This window comes from Pongo pygmaeus, chromosome 1 (genome assembly GCF_028885625.2).
Source record: "Pongo pygmaeus isolate AG05252 chromosome 1, NHGRI_mPonPyg2-v2.0_pri, whole genome shotgun sequence".
NCBI lineage: Eukaryota > Metazoa > Chordata > Mammalia > Primates > Hominidae > Pongo > Pongo pygmaeus.
In genome coordinates this window covers 178,414,933-178,426,828 of record NC_072373.2, presented here as the reverse complement: position 1 = coordinate 178,426,828, position 11,896 = coordinate 178,414,933, and the positions used below count along the sequence as shown (strand labels likewise).

General features: G+C 46.7%; 1 protein-coding gene across 1 annotated transcript in view; it reads right to left on the bottom strand.

Annotated features, from left to right (window-relative positions):
• Window positions 1-2,234: 2,234 nt before the first annotated feature.
• Window positions 2,235-11,896, bottom strand: part of TXNDC12 (thioredoxin domain containing 12) — a 41,781-nt gene continuing 32,119 nt past the window's right edge. Inside the window, exons 5-7 of the mRNA XM_054488003.2 lie at window positions 7,327-7,396; window positions 5,568-5,651; window positions 2,235-3,100 (exon numbers count right to left, since the gene is read on the bottom strand). Coding sequence (XP_054343978.1) covers window positions 3,021-3,100; window positions 5,568-5,651; window positions 7,327-7,396 — 234 coding nt within the window. The 3' untranslated portion in view covers window positions 2,235-3,020. The remainder of the gene's footprint in view (window positions 3,101-5,567; window positions 5,652-7,326; window positions 7,397-11,896) is intronic.

Here is an 11,896-nt window from a genome sequence, read left to right as displayed (position 1 = left end):
AAGGTCAGGAGTTCGACACCAGCCTGGCCAACGTGGTCTTTACTAAAACCCCATCTTTACTAAAAATAGAAAAATTAGGCCGGGCACAATGGCTCACGCTTATAATCCCAGCACTTTGGGAGGCCGAGGCAGGTGGATCACCTGAGGTCAGGAGTTCAAGACCAGCCTGGCCAACATGGCGAAACCCTGTCCCTACTAAAAGTACAAAAATTAGCTGGGCGTGGTGGGGGGGCTCCTGTAATCCCCACTACTCAGGAGGCTGAAGCAGGAGAATAGCTTGAACCCGGGAGGCAGAGGTTACAGTGAGCCAAGATCGCACCACTGGACTCCAGCTTGGGCGACAAGAGCGAGACTCCGTCCCCCACCCCCCCAAAAAAAAAAACAAATTAGATGAGCATGGTGATGGGCGCCTGTAATCCCTGCTACTTGGGAGGCAGAGGCAGGAGAATTGCTTGAACCCGGGAGGCGTTCAAGGTTGCGGTGAGCCAAGACCTCGCCATTGCACTCCAGCCTGGGCAACAAGAGCGAAACTCCGTCTCAAACAACAACAACAACAACAACAACAAAAGAACCTGGCTAGTCTTTGCCTTCTCTAAAGTTCCCCTTAAAATGAGGTTACTAATACCTATCCCACAGGACCACTGATGGTGTTTAGAGAATGGATGAAAAGAACCTAACATAGACCTTGGCAAGTCACCTGAAAGCTTTAGATACACAGGACAGATGACTAGCTTCTGCCCTCGAGGAGAATGGCCACCTGATGACAGCCCCAGATGTGCAATTGGGTTACTTCAATATAAAGTGGTCCAGGGCTATGATAGATGTATTGGGGAAAGGATATTTTATCCTCATGAGAAAGATCAGGGAAGACTCTCTGGAAGAAGTGGCTCAAAATGGGTATGAAGGAAGAACAGAAAGAACATATTTTAGGCTGAGGAAACAAGATGAACGAAGATAGAAAAGCATAAAACAGCATGTTGTCAGGAGAACTCAAAGCAATTTGGTGTCACAACAACACATAATGCAAAGACATAAATGGGAATAAATGAGGTTGAAGAAGTAGGCAGCTTCTTAAAGGCCATGGTAAAGATCTTGACTTTATCCTGTGTCTTGGCTTCCTCATGTTTCAAATTCTTCCTCTGTACTCTGGGAGTACAGTAGTACCTTTATCACAGGGCTGTTAGGAGTACTAAAGTGAAACTAAATGGGATAACATATATAAAGCACTTAGAAGAGTACTTGGCACAGACTGAGGTTCAAATATTTCCTACCATTAATACCATTATCTTAAAGATGGCAGGAAAGGGTTTTTTTGTTTTTGAGATGGAGTTTCACTCTTGTCCAGGCTGGAGTGCAATGGCACAATCTCAGTTCACCACAACCTCTGCCTCCCGGGTTCAAGTGATTCTCCTGCCTCAGCCTCCTGAGTAGCTGGGATTACAGGCATGTGCCACCACATCCGGCTAATTTTGTTTTTTGTTTTTTTTTGTTTTCTTTTTTTGAGACGGAGTCTCGCTCTGTCGCCCAGGCTGGAGTGCAGCGGTGCGATCTTGGCTCACTGCAAGCTCCGCCTCCCGGGTTCACGCCATTCTCCTGCCTCAGCCTCCCTAGTAGCTGGGACTACAGGCGCCCGCCACCACGCCCGGCTAATTTTTTGTATTTTTAGTAGAGACGGGGTTTCACTGTGGTTTCGATCTCCTGACCTCGTGATCTGCCTGCCTTGGCCTCCCAAAGTGCTGGGATTACAGGCGTGAGTCACCGCACCCGGCCTAATTTTATATTTTTAGTAGAGCCGGGGTTTCGCCATGTTGGCCAGGCTGGTCTCAAACTCCCTACCTCAGGTGATTCGCCCACCTTGGCCTCCCAAAGTGCTGGGATTACAGGCGTAAGCCACTGTGCCCAGCCAGGAAAGGTTTTAAACAGGGGAGTGATATGGATAGATTGCAGGAGGAGGGAATATTAGAGCCAACAGGCAAGTTAAGGGGCTATAGCAATAAGCAGTCGAGGAGAGAAAAAGCCTGCCCCGTGCTAAAACAGTGATAGTGTGGACAGAGGAAATTCAGGTATTTAAAAAGTAAAAGAGATGAGCCATTGTGCTCATTTGAATGTGGGAGGTGAAGGAGCAGGAGTCCTAGGTTGGGACTCCTAGATTAGGTCCTCTAGGTTAGTTTTCTTCCTGAAGTGATCTCCATCCCTCCCTCCTTTTCCAATAACAAAAAGGCCATCACAGCACATTTCCTTTTAAAGTTTTATTAAAGTTTAATGGAACAATATTTTATCTCTTTTTTTGTTAATGCCAGTACAAAAATACAGTTGATGACTTGACAAAATGGCTACACCTAGGGCTTGAAGGTTTGAGTTTCTCAAACAGTAACAAAGGAAAGCATGCTTCCACCTGGAGCCGAGTCCAAGCACACAGCCAGTCCTGCACACGCATGCGTGCAAACAGGGAAGCTCAAGCATGAGAAGAGGAAAGGGGTTGTAGAAATTTGGGAAGAAGCCCACAATTATTCCCAGGAGAAAAAAGGGAAAAAACAGGCTGATCTCCTTGGTAGGGGGTAGAATTACTGATTTACACTTAGGATTTATTGTTGTTTTTTAATGATAAGCTATTTCTGCAATTTTAACATTGTAGAAAAGATGCTACTAGTCTCCTTTCACCATTAAGGTGAGTAAAGTGGGAGGAAATGGGAAAAGACTCAAATACTTAAGTGCAAGGAGTAAACATCCACGTGGCTCAAGTTTTGTGTCAGAAGGTTTCATTCTTTACATTCAATGACAAATCGACATTTAGGTGAGAAGGAAAAGGAGAAGAAAGTCTGCCACTCTCTGCTGGATCCACAACATGCAGACCAGCTTCTGTTAGCAGAACTCTTCCACAGTGAGAGCGCTCCTTCCAGTGTAGGTAGGAATGAGGTTTCCTGGTCGGCTTAATTGTTCTGGATGATTCCTCAATATTCCCTTCCCTGCTGCTTTCCTTCCAGAACACTAACTCTGATGAAAGAAGGGGCACATTCATGTTACAATTCATCTTCAAGATGTTTCTTTCTGAAGGCATCACCCGTCAGCCTTTCCTGAGCTTCCTTCATCCCCTGAACAACTGTGAAATAAAGATTGGAGGCAAAATGTACGAAGTAAGTAATGTTTGACATTTGACAACCAATGTACACTTTTAAATGTTTCAGAAGAAATATGAGAGGAGTACAAGATCTGGACTCAAGATCTAGCTCTGGATTTTGGCCCTGGCAAGTCATTTATCTCTTTGAATTTGTTTCCTCATTTATAAAATGAAATAATATAACTCACTTCACACAGTATTATAAAAGTTAAATGGGAGAATGGATAATAAAAGTGCATTATCAACTATGAAGTCATACCAAAATCTTGGCAGTAATTTTGGCTTACCCTCTAGGATTAGAGCTGATCCCCTGTCCTAGACTGTAGATGTTCACTTCACCCCCAGGGAAGAGGAAACACCTTCCTACCATCCCCATTGTATCTTTTGGATGAAGGTTGCACTTATTTTACTTCCTGTGGAGGTTACAGATTACACTGAGGGGTGTGTGTGTTGGGGCGGGGGTGTCTCTACTGAAGGGGGTCGTCATTTCCAGTATCAACTATACATGGATGACGCCAAGTTCTCATGCCAAAAAAAAAAAAGAGAGAGAGAGAGAGAAACTTGGAAGGAGGGCCTTAAGTAGACTCGAGATGAAACTTCTTGTCTGTCTTGGGGCATCCTGCTTATGGATTTAGACTCAAGGAGGACAGCTATTTCAGTATAGGCTCCTGAATGGTGGTTCTACAAAGCACCCCTATATAATGGCAGGCCAGAAGCTGGGTTGAGCCAGAGTCTATGAATCTTGCAAAGCCAAACCATAAGCTCATAAGAGGCAGATAATATAGTTTGTTATTTCTGTTTTGTTTTGCCTATGCCTTTAGTAAAGCTGGGTTTGAATGTTCCAGTTTCATGTCAGCTGAGAGATGGAGGATTCAGGGAAGGGTCTCATGTTCACATCTGGACTATGTCAGTGTGGAGACAGCAGTGGTAACTTGGATGAAATTCTAAAGGGAAGGTGAATCTCAAGATACAAGAATTGGAGACCCAAAGCCCAGCTGCCCTTCTCCACGTGGAAAATTTCCCTTTGATACCAATCTCCAGTGATCTGCATTTGGTTAAGTAACATGACATTCTCGTTACTCAGGGGAAGAAGGTAATAGCTTCTACAGATCTCTTCCCCGTCCCTAGTCTGAGAATAAGAGTATCAAGGACTCAAATCATAAAGTGATCAACAACCTGGCAGCATGGCAAATAGGGACACATGGCAACTTAGCACACAACTCCCTTTCATAGATGAGGAGAAAAGGAAAGAAAGCAGCAACAATACATGGCATGAATTCCAACCCCTGCCTCCAGAATGACTGTGCTCAAAGATTAGAGAACAAAAAAGCATGACTGGCTGATGATTGCAAACTTCCTTCACTTGTTTGTGCTGGTACTCTTCTCTCTCCTGGAACATGCTTTTCCCATTCTACTGCTGACAAGGTCTCATTCTCTAAGGCTTAATCCAGTCATTATTTCTTCTAGCAAGCCTTACAAACTCTATGTTGGGCTACATTCCCCCCCTACTTCACTTCCATAGCTTGAAATGTCCTCCTCATATCTGTCCAGAGATGAAATTTTTATCCTTCTAGGTTCATTTAAGTTTCGGGGTTTTTCTTTTTTTTTTTTTGAGACAGAGTCTCGCTCTGTCACCCAGGCTAGAGTGCAATGGCGCACGATCTTGGCTCACTGCAACCTCTGCCTCTCGGGTTCACGCCATTCTCCTGCCTCAGCCTCCCGAGTAGCTGGGACTACAGGCACCTGCCACCACGCCGGCTAATTTTTTGTATTTTTAGTAGAGACGGGGTTTCACCATGTTAGCCACGATGGTCTTGATCTCCTGACCTCGTGATCCTCCCGCCTCGGCCTCCCAAAGTGCTGGGATTACAAGCGTGAGCCACCACGCCCGGCCCACTCAACTATTTTTTGTATTTTTAGTAGAGATGGGGCTTCGCCATGTTGGCCAGGCTGGTCTTGAACTCCTGACCTCAAGTGATCTGCCTGCCTCGGCCTCCCAAAGTGCTGAGATTACAGGTATGAGCCACTGTGCTCGGCCTATTTAAGTTTAATATCTATAAAACCTCTTAGACTTGTTTACCTAACACTATTCCTCTTCCACTGAATTTTCATAGGAAAAACAGTATTAGCTCAGTAGGAAAAAAACTAAGTTCTGGACTCAAATTCTGGCTCTGCTACTTATTAACTATTAAACTATGGGCAAGTGACTACCTCAGTCACTTGTGTGCCTCAGTTCTTCATAGCTGCCTGTGGGTCAGTCAGCTCTTCCAAGGGAAGGGGCTCAGTCTCATCTTCCTCCTATATCCTACACAGGATCTAGCCAAAAGCTATAGACATGCAGGAGATGCTCAGCTAACATGCTGAATTTACTTTCCTATCACAGACCTTGCATGTGGTTCATCCTAGTTCAATCTAGCAATAATCCTCCCTTCCTTCAGCATAACTATACCTTGCTCAGCACTGACGTAAAAATACTTGTAGCTGGGGTTTCCATTCTCATTGATGATTTCAGGATGCACCTTGCCACTGGGATCTGTTATAGACAAAACGACACAGGGTTTTGCAGTAATTACAATAGACAGGTACTTCAAACACTACATGGTACATCAGGCCCTCTGGGAAATAAGATCTGCCCATATTTGCAGCCCATGACCTCACCATAATACCTCCTACATTTCTGCTTCCTTTTCTGCTTGATGATTTTGACTTCTATCCCCCATAAAACCTAGCAGAATTTAAGCTGAACAAAGATTAGGTGGTCATTAAATCTCTCTTATAAAATTGTTTGTGGAAAGACATTTTTCTAGTTATATTATTCCATTGCCTTAGCTGCACTATAGGTTCAAGGGTGAGAATTCTGGCTTATATCTGTCTCTGTAGTGTCTAATACAGTGCTTGACATATGGCTGATGCACAAATGGCTATTGAGTGGATAAATGATCAAACTCTCTTTTTTTTTTTTTTTTTTTGGAGACAGGGTCATTCAGGTTCCTTCTGTCATTCAGGCTCAAGGGCAGTGGCGTGCTTACGGCTCACTGCAGCCTTGACCTCCCAGGCTCAATTGAGCCTCCCGCCTCAGCCTCCTAAATAGCTGGGACTACAGGTGCGTGCCACCACACCCGGCTAATTTTTGTACTTTTTGTAGAGACGGGTTTTCGCCATGTTGCCCATGCTGGTCTCAAATTGGACTCAAGCAATTCACCCACCTCGGCCTCCCAAAGTGCTGAGATTACAGGCATGAGCCACTGTGCCCGGCCAAACTTTTGTCATTGTTCACAAAAGCAGTTAGTTAATGGGAAAAGTTTTCCTTCAGACTTGTAGTTCTAGCATTCAGAACTCCCCTACTCTCTCTTGAAACTGGTTTTTGTTTGTCTGTGGTCATCCTGGTATAGTTTCACTAGGTGAAGTCAGTGCCTTGATTCATTTCCCTCTCCATCCACATCATGGATTCCCAGGTTAAGATCATGTGCCTTCATTGTATGAGAGTTTCAGTTTCTCTCTATCTTTGTCAACACGCCATCTTTCTAATTTTAGATATTCTAATAGGTATCTAGTGGTTTCTTACTGTGGTTTGAATCTGCATTTCTCTAATAGCTAGTTATGATGGCCATCTTTTCATTTGCTTGTCAGTTGCAAATCTTTATTGGTGAAGTATCTGTTCACATATTTTGCGGATTTTTTAAAAGTTGGGTTGTTTTCTTACATTTGAAGTTTATTTTTTGTTATAATCAAAATTTTAATGGACACATAATAAATTGTACATATTTATGAGGTAAAAAAAAAAAAAAGAAAATGTGGTATATATACACCATGGAATACTACTCAGGCATAAAAAGGAACAAAATAATGTATTTTGCAGCAACTTGGATGGAGCTGGAGACCATTATTCTAAGTGAAGTAACTCAGGAATGGAAAACCAAATATTTTATTTTCTCACTTAAAAGTGGGAGCTAAGCTATGAGGATGCAAAGGCATAAGAATGATATAATAAACTTTGGGGACTTGGAGGGGAAGCCTGGGAAGCAGGTGAGGAATAAAAGACTACAAACTGGGTACAGTATACACTGCTTGGGTGATGGGTGCACTAAAATCTCAGAAATCTAACTAAAGAATTTATCCATGTAACCAAAAACCACTTGTATCCCGAAAACTATTGAAATAAAAAGAAAAATGTAAAAAAAAAAAAAAAAAAAGATCATGTGCCTTACCCAGAAAAAGGATTCGTGGGATATAACCCCCGTCAGGGCTGAAATCTTCATCTTTGGGTTCCTCTTCATCCTATTAAGATTAAATGTAAACCTTAAGTCAGATAATGTCCTCTCTCCTCAAAACCATTCAGTGGCTTCCCCACTTGTCAGGGCAAAACCCCAGGTCCTTGCAGTGGCCTATAAGGCCCTACATGATCTATCATCTAGGCACCTCTCTAACTTAATGTCCTACCCCTTGTTAAGTCCTCTTCAGCTACACTGACCTCTTGCTGTTGCTGTCATTAAACAAGCCAGGGATAATCCTAATGCAGGCTTTTGGACTTGCTCTTACTCTCTGCTGGACACACTTCCCCCATTATTATCCACATGGTTGACTCCCTTTTCTGTTTCAGACTTTGCTCAAATATCCCTTTATTTTCAAACCATCTATTTAAAACTGCAGTCATCCCTTCCACCCTTCTTTTTTAGCCCTAGCATTTACCACCATTTGACATATTCTAAAATACTTATTTTCTGTCTTCCCACACTAGAATGTTATTTCAACGAGGAAATTTTGTCTCTTTTGTTCACTGCTGTATTCCTAGTACCTACATCATTGGCTTGCACATAGTATTTCTTTAGTGCATGAATTAATAAGACTGGCATTTTAGTCAAAGTTGTGGACTCACAGTCCTCCCAGGAGATTAAAAACCTACACAATCAGTTTTCTTTCTTTTTTTTTTTTTTTTTGAGACGGAGTCTCGCTCTGTCGCCCAGGCTGCAGTGCAGTGGTGCAATCTTGGCTCACTGCAAGCTCCACCTCCCAGGTTCGTGCCATTCTTCTGCCTCAGCCGCCTGACTAGCTGGGACTACAGGCACCCTCCACCATGCCCGGCTAATTTTTTTGTATTTTTAGTAGAGACAGGGTTTCACCATGTTAGCCAGGATGGTCTCAATCTCCTGACCTTGTGATCCACCCGCCTCGGCCTCCCAAAGTGCTGGGATCACAGGCATGAGCCACCACGCCTGGCCTAATCAGTTTTCTTTTTAAGAAATTTCCAAAGTTGGAGAATCCTCTATGAAGACGATTTTACTGTTTCCTTTGAGTAGGAATCCTAATTCACCACAGAAAGTGGTGAGGAATTCATGTGCAAAGGCAATCAATACTTTTACAATTTATGATGTGGTTCCCATTTCAGGGGTTAAATACTTCGCTATGGTGAGGTGTATCAGCATTCAGGCTATCCACTAGCTATATAAGCAATCCCTTAGCTGCCTCACTGTTAACTATTAATGTGTTCACAAGCGTCCCAGACCTATGTTTAAGTAAACGTTATCTTTTTTTTTTTCTTTTTTTTGAGATGGAGTTTCACTCTCTCACCCAGGCTGGAGTGCAGTGGCGCAATCTCAGCTCACTGCAACCTCCGCCTCCTGGGTCAAGCGATTCTCCTGCCTCAGCCTCTCTAGTAGCTGGGACTACAGGCACGCACCACCACACCCAGCTAATTTTTTATATTTTTAGTAGAGACAGGGTTTCACCATATTGGCCAGGCTGGTCTTGAACTCCTGACCTCATGATCTACCCACCTCAGCCTCCCAAAGTGCTGAGATTACAGGCGTGAGCCACCACGCCTGGCCCAAGTAAACATTATTTTTACAGAAACGTATGGCTAGCGGTATCATCATAGAGCATCTGAGTACCTCATATGTGAAAAGTATGGCCTAAAAGAGAGCACAGCTAGGTGAGAGTACCTATTCTTATCACTTATTAGGCTCTATGATCTTGACCAAATCACATACCTGCTTCAGGCCTAAGATGGTTCTTTCTGTAAAATGAGGATAGTACCAATAGCCTAAAAATCCCTTCCAACTCTAAGATCTGACATTCTGTGACTCAGGATTCCAAGACCTGCAGTCTATATGAGGTATGTAAAAGCTATTTTCATTAGGAAACAAGCAGGTTGCACATATAAGCCCAGCACAGATTAGGTGCTCAGTTGAATCACATTTTGCAGAAAGTTGTGGTCTGCATGCATGACTATACCTTTAGTCTAGCTTTACAAAGATATAAAACATGTCATAATCATAAACTAAGGATAAAAGGACCTTAAAATTTAGTCATCTTAAAGATGGGCATGCTGGCTCATGCCTGTAATCCCAGCACTTTGGGAGGCCGAGGCAGGCAGATCACTTAAGGTCAGGAGTTTGAGACCAGCCTGGCCAACATTGTAAGACCCTCATATCTACTAAAAATACAAAAATTGGCCGAACGCAGTGGCTCACATTTGTAATCCTAGCACTTTGGGAGGCTAAGGTGGGTAGATCACCAGAGGTCAGGAGTTTGAGGCCAACCTGGCCAACATGGCAAAACCCCATCTCTATTAAAAATATAAAAATTAGCCTGGTGTGGTGGTGCACGCCTGTAGTCCTAACCACTCGGGAGGCTGAGGCAGGAGAATTGATTTAACCCGGGAGGAGGAGGTTGCAGTGAGCCAGGATCGCACCACTGCACTCCAGCCTGGGCAACAGAGCCAGACTCCATCTCAAAAAAAAAAAAAAAAATTTAGCCATCTTATTCAATCTCTCCTCTCCTAGTTCCTCCCAGAAATAGATGTTAGATGGCTTTCTAACATATCTGATGCAAGCCTTAGTATTAGAGGTCAAGAGAAAAACACATACATAAATTTGACTTTATACCACTAATGAAGCTGTAATGAATATGCACGAATGATACTAACTTTAAAACTCTTTTTTTTTTTTTTTTTTTTTTTTAAATTTATGAAGTATTTATTGATGATTCTTGGGTGTTTCTCGGAGAGGGGGATATGGGAGGGTCATAGGATGATAGTGGAGAGAAGGTCAGGAGATAAACACATGAACAAAGGTTTCTGGTTTTCCTAGGCAGAGGACCCTGCAGCCTTCTGCAGTGTTTGTGCCCCTGGGTACTTGAGATTAGGGAGTGGTGATGACTCTTAAAGAGCATGCTGCCTTCAAGCACCTGTTTAACAAAGCACATCTTGCACCGCCCTTAATCCATTTAACCCTGAGTTGACACAGCACATGTTTCAGAGAGCACGGGGCTGGGGGAAAGGCCGGAGATCAACAGCATCCCAAGGCAGAAGAACTTCTCCTAGTCAGAACAAAATGGAGTCTCCTATGCCCACCCCTTTCTACACAGACACAGCAACAATCTGATCTCTCCTTCCTTTCCCCACACTTCCTCCCCTTCTCTTCAACAAAACTGCCATCATCCTCATGGCCCGCTCCCGATGGTCGCTGTCTCTTCGGAGCTGTTGGGTACACCTCCCAGACAGGGCAGCCAGGCAGAGGTACTCCTCACCTCCCAGACAGGGCGGCCGGGCAGAGGCGCTCCTCACTTCCCCGACGGAGCCGCCCGGGCAGAGGCGCTCCTCGCTTCCCAGACGGGGCCGCCCGGGCAGAGGCGCTCCTCGCTTCCCAGACGGGGCCGCCCGGGCAGAGGCGCTCCTCACTTCCCAGACGGGGCGGCCGGGCAGAGACGCTCCTCACTTCCTCCCAGACGGGGTGGCGGCCAGGCAGAGGCGCTCCTCACCTCCCAGACAGGGCGGCCGGGCAGAGGCGCTCCTCACTTCCCAGACGGGGCGGCCGGGCAGAGGTGCTCCTCACTTCCACCCAGACGGGGTGGCGGCCGGGCAGAGGCACTCCTCACCTCCCAGACGGGGCGGCCGGGCAGAGGCGCTCCTCCCTTCCCAGACGGAGTGGCCAGGCAGAGGCGCTCCTCACCTCCCAGAGTGGGCGGCCGGGCAGAGGCGCTCCTCACTTCCCAGATGGGGCAGCCAGGCAGAGGCGCTCCTCACTTCCTCCCAGACGGGGTGGCGGCCAGGCAGAGGTGCTCCTCACCTCCCAGACGGGGCGGCCGGGCAGAGGTGCTCCTCACTTCCTCCCAGATGGGGTGGCGGCCGGGCAGAGGCGCTCCTCACCTCCCAGACGGGGCGGCCGGGCAGAGGCACTCCTCCCTTCCCAGACGGAGTGGCCAGGCAGAGGCCCTCCTCACCTCCCAGAGTGGGCGGCCGGGCAGAGGCGCTCCTCACTTCCCAGAGTGGGCGGCCGGGCAGAGGCGCCCCTCACTTCCCAGAGTGGGTGGCTGGGCAGAGGCGCTCCTCACTTCCCATAGTGGGTGGCAGCCGGGCAGAGGCGCTCCTCACTTCCCAGATGGGGCAGCTGGGCAGAGGTGCTCCTCACTTCCTCCCAGACGGGGCGGCCAGGCAGAGGCGCTCCTCACTTCCCAGATGGGGCAGCCGGGCAGAGGCGCTCCTCACTTCCTCCCAGACGGGGTGGCGGCCAGGCAGAGGCGCTCCTCACTTCCCAGACGGGGCGGCCGGGCAGAGGCGCTCCTCACTTCCTCCCAGATGGGGTGGCGGCCAGGCAGAGGCGCTCCTCACCTCCCAGACGGGGTGGCCGGGCAGAGGCGCTCCTCCCTTCCCAGACGGGGCGGCCGGGCAGAGGCACTCCTCACCTCCCAGAGTGGGCGGCCGGGCAGAGGCGCTCCTCACTTCCCAGAGTGGGCGGCTGGGCAGAGGCGCTCCTCACTTCCCATAGTGGGTGGCAGCCG